The sequence below is a fragment of the Lactuca saligna genome, chromosome 7 (genome assembly GCF_052625555.1).
Source record: "Lactuca saligna cultivar CGN05327 chromosome 7, ASM5262555v1, whole genome shotgun sequence".
NCBI classification, from domain to species: Eukaryota; Viridiplantae; Streptophyta; class Magnoliopsida; order Asterales; family Asteraceae; genus Lactuca; species Lactuca saligna.
In genome coordinates this window covers 48687415-48690916 of record NC_136423.1, presented here as the reverse complement: position 1 = coordinate 48690916, position 3502 = coordinate 48687415, and the positions used below count along the sequence as shown (strand labels likewise).

General features: G+C 34.2%; 1 protein-coding gene across 1 annotated transcript; it reads right to left on the bottom strand.

Moving 5' to 3' along the window:
* Positions 1–819: 819 nt before the first annotated feature.
* Positions 820–1866, bottom strand: LOC145005369 (1,4-dihydroxy-2-naphthoyl-CoA thioesterase 1-like). Its single transcript, XM_078964449.1, has 3 exons — positions 1445–1866; positions 1186–1377; positions 820–1120 (listed from the first exon to the last, which is right to left on the bottom strand). Exons 1-3 carry the CDS (start codon positions 1583–1585, stop codon positions 971–973), a joined length of 483 nt encoding a protein of 160 aa, XP_078820575.1. The 5' UTR covers positions 1586–1866; the 3' UTR covers positions 820–970.
* Positions 1867–3502: the final 1636 nt, after the last annotated feature.

Here is a 3502-nt window from a genome sequence, read left to right as displayed (position 1 = left end):
CAAAACCGCAAATAAACTTGCTGAAAATGACCCTTCATCCATTTTTTAAAGGGTTTGGACATTTTCTAAATTAAAAATAATAATAATAATAATAATAATAATAATAATAATAATACTTATCAAAGAGACCATTTTTATATGTATATGACTTTTATCTAATAATAAATAAACCATTTGGTTCGAAAATTCATATTATAAAAACTCATTATTCTAGCATCTTAGAGTACATTTATTCATGATCTTAAGTAGTTCAATCAAGGGCGATACTTTATTAGGATGAAGTAGTTCAATCAAAGGTGGAGTTTTATTAGGATCAATGTGGCTATGACTCTTCCTAATTTTTTGGTTAGAAGTAGCCCATATACTTTAATTTTATAAATATTAGATCTAAAAATATAAAATTTTAGTTGTGGTTGAAGTTCCGCCCCTATGTTCAATCTTATATTATATAGAGAATAATCAAAACGATTGAATATTTTTTAATAAACGATTGTACTTATTTGTGTGGATGATGAATATAGTTTGACTGTCTTTAATTTGTTATGCGAATAACAGAACATCTCGTAACAAATTATGACGACTCTTCTGACTCTTGTGTTGGACGTATATTAAACTAAACTCAAAATGATGTCAACACAACAAGTCACAATTAATGACAGGTACACATGTCGATTGTATGCGTCTACGTCTTACTATTTGTTTGTTTTTTAATTGTATAACTTATTATTCATGCATTAGACTTAATAAAACCGAATTGGTTGTCACTTCAAAGAAACATGAATCCGGCCCCATTCCCCTCCTAATCCTCAACATCAGAAATTATATAAAAAAAAGTTAAGTAAAACTAGATTTATTCTGTGGAACAAACATTCTTGTATCACTAACACATACACTATCACGTGTCTACATACATTTTTAGTATGTAAGTTATTGTATGAAGGAAGTGAAACAGGAGATTATAACTTCTAAGTTATAACTTAGCATACTTAAAATTTTCAACACCATCTTGAAGATTATCTAGAATAGGTGAGTTTGTGACAAGAGTAACCATTGATGACGAGATAAGCAAACTACTTTCTGAGTTATGAGGATCAATCTTCCATAGCCTCACCTCCCATACCTATTCCAATTCTCATCATGTCACATATCAAGAAATTATCAAGAAAGAAGGGAAAAATCAAGAACCTGAATGGTTTTGCCAACGTGGAGAGGTGTAGCCTCAGCAAAAACAAGATCACCGATGTCAGCACGTTTGAGGTGGTTGATGCTGAGCTGTACTCCGGCGACTCTCTTCCATCCCGACGCTAGGACTGCTCCCTTACTCGCCAGCGACTCTGCTATTAACGCCGATACTCCGCCGTGTAACACCTTAAACGGCTGATTGTTGGAGTATGATTCAGATTTCAGTTTCGTATTTGGAGAAGATTGAAAAAATTAATCTCACCTGACAAGACTTCTCGGTGACCTGAAGATGACCGGTGACTTTGTGTGGCGTTAACTCATCGATCTCAAAGCCGATTGCATGCAGCGGGCGATCCACACACTCCCAATTCGGTTCTTTCGCTGGTGGTGAAGGTGAATCCATGCCGGATTTTGTTGGAACTAATGAGTTGATGTTGGATTGATATGTAATGGAATCGGAGAATCAAATAGAGAATAATTGATGAAGATGGTTGTTGGGTATGTGTGGTTTGTGGATATCGTTTTATAATGGATGAGTCAAGAGGTTAAATAGTTACTTTCTTTTTTCCATATAAGAACAACAGTCAATGAACAGAGAGAAGTTGAAAAGAAGCAGCAAAACACGGCGGCGCCGATTAACTATTGAACGAAAGAGAAGTAGAGAGACATGTAAGAGAAGCGGTGGTTTTGAGAAAGTTGGTTTATGAATTGGTTTGTCGAAATAGGGTAATTTGCAAAGGAAACTCACTAATTTTTTTTATTGAAATTTTACATTACAAACATTTTAATTTTGACTATACAGTACATAAATTGTCTTATTCAAAATATGTAGTACCCCTAAGCGTCTCCTTTTGTGTGTGGAATATTGCTTGCATTCACAGGATATCCTATAATTTGACAATGTATATGAATATGGTACGTAGTAGCATCCATTATGAATTATTTTGAAAGTTTATGTAATTGAATTATATCAATTTTTTAAAGGGATAATGACTTGAAAGGGTAACGAACTTTCGATTTTGTTCACATTTAGTCACTAAACTTTTTTTCGTTATCTATTTGCCATTGAACTATTGAAACTGTTCACATTTTACCCTTATGACCGGCTATTACCGGTCATAAGGGTAAAATGTGAACAGTTTCAATAGTTTAGTGGCAAATTGATAACGAAAAAAAGTTTAGTGACTAAATGTGAACAAAATCGAAAGTTCGTTTCCATCTAAAAAGTTCAATGACTAAATGTGAACAAATTTCCTATTGTATTATGTTTTAGGAAAATTATTTATTTTTGTTTAATTGTAGCAACATTTGTTGATGAAGAAATCTATGAAATAAAAAAAAACAAAATGTAACATCCGGATTTCCAGGTATCATAATTTAAGTATTTTTCTTTTGAGTTAGGAAGAGAGACTCAACGAGTTGACGCCTCAACTCGTCGAGTAAGGTCGCGACTGATGACTTGGATTAATGAATGGACTCGACGAGTCGGTGAGGCGATTCGACGAGTCCACGCTGTTGGCAGAAACCCTAAATCTTTGGGCCCGAGCCATATTTAAAGGAACTTATGACCTTCAATTGCGACTACTTTCCTATAAGTGAGAACCCTAGCGAGCTTGAGTGTGTAGAGTGAGAGGAAGAGCTATCTTGAGCTTTTTGGTGTGATAGATCTGGACCCTTCTAGGTCCAGAGAGACGAGAATATGAAACTTTAGTAGAGTAAACCTTGGGGTTCGAAGTTATGAAGCATAACCTTAACCAGCAATGTGATGAAATAAAATGATGAGAGATAGGTGATGATAGAAAGGTGATGATAATTAGGTAAATAGATGATGATGAATATGTGATGTAGGATGAAAGGAGATACCATAACCTTAACCAACAATGTGGCGATGTAGTCATCTACCAGAGTATAGATGGCGACCACAGACTATTCTAGACAGCCCAGTGGAAACACCAGCAGGCCCATAACTTGTAGGTGATGAATTACAATTTCAGGCGATATTGTAACTACGTATTCATGCGATGATACTCTAACCCCTTACTATGAATTACGAGTTCAGACGATGTTGTAACTACATATTCATGGGATGTCACAAATTTCGCATGCCAAACCAATGGTCATAATTCACATCAGTGAGAATGATCCATTTTTTTGTAAAACCAAAATCAGATTAGATATTTTGATTTTTTATTTTGGAAAATGTCAAACCATTGGTTTTTTATTTCGGTTTCGGTTTTTTGTTTTTTTTAAAATATATTTTCAGGGTTTTGTTTTGTTTTTTTTTTTATTTCATAGATTTCTTCATCAACAAATGTTGCTA

What these genes read in the sequence shown, in the direction of transcription:
- LOC145005369 (XM_078964449.1), bottom strand. Translation starts at nt 1,585, where the DNA reads ATGGATTCACCTTCACCACCAGCGAAAGAACCGAATTGGGAGTGTGTG. An exon ending in TCACCGAGAAGTCTTGTCAG is followed by an intron (nt 1,378 to 1,444) that starts GTGAGATTAATT and finishes TCCAACAATCAG; the next exon opens with CCGTTTAAGGTGTTACACGG. An exon ending in ACGTTGGCAAAACCATTCAG is followed by an intron (nt 1,121 to 1,185) that starts GTTCTTGATTTT and finishes GAATTGGAATAG; the next exon opens with GTATGGGAGGTGAGGCTATG.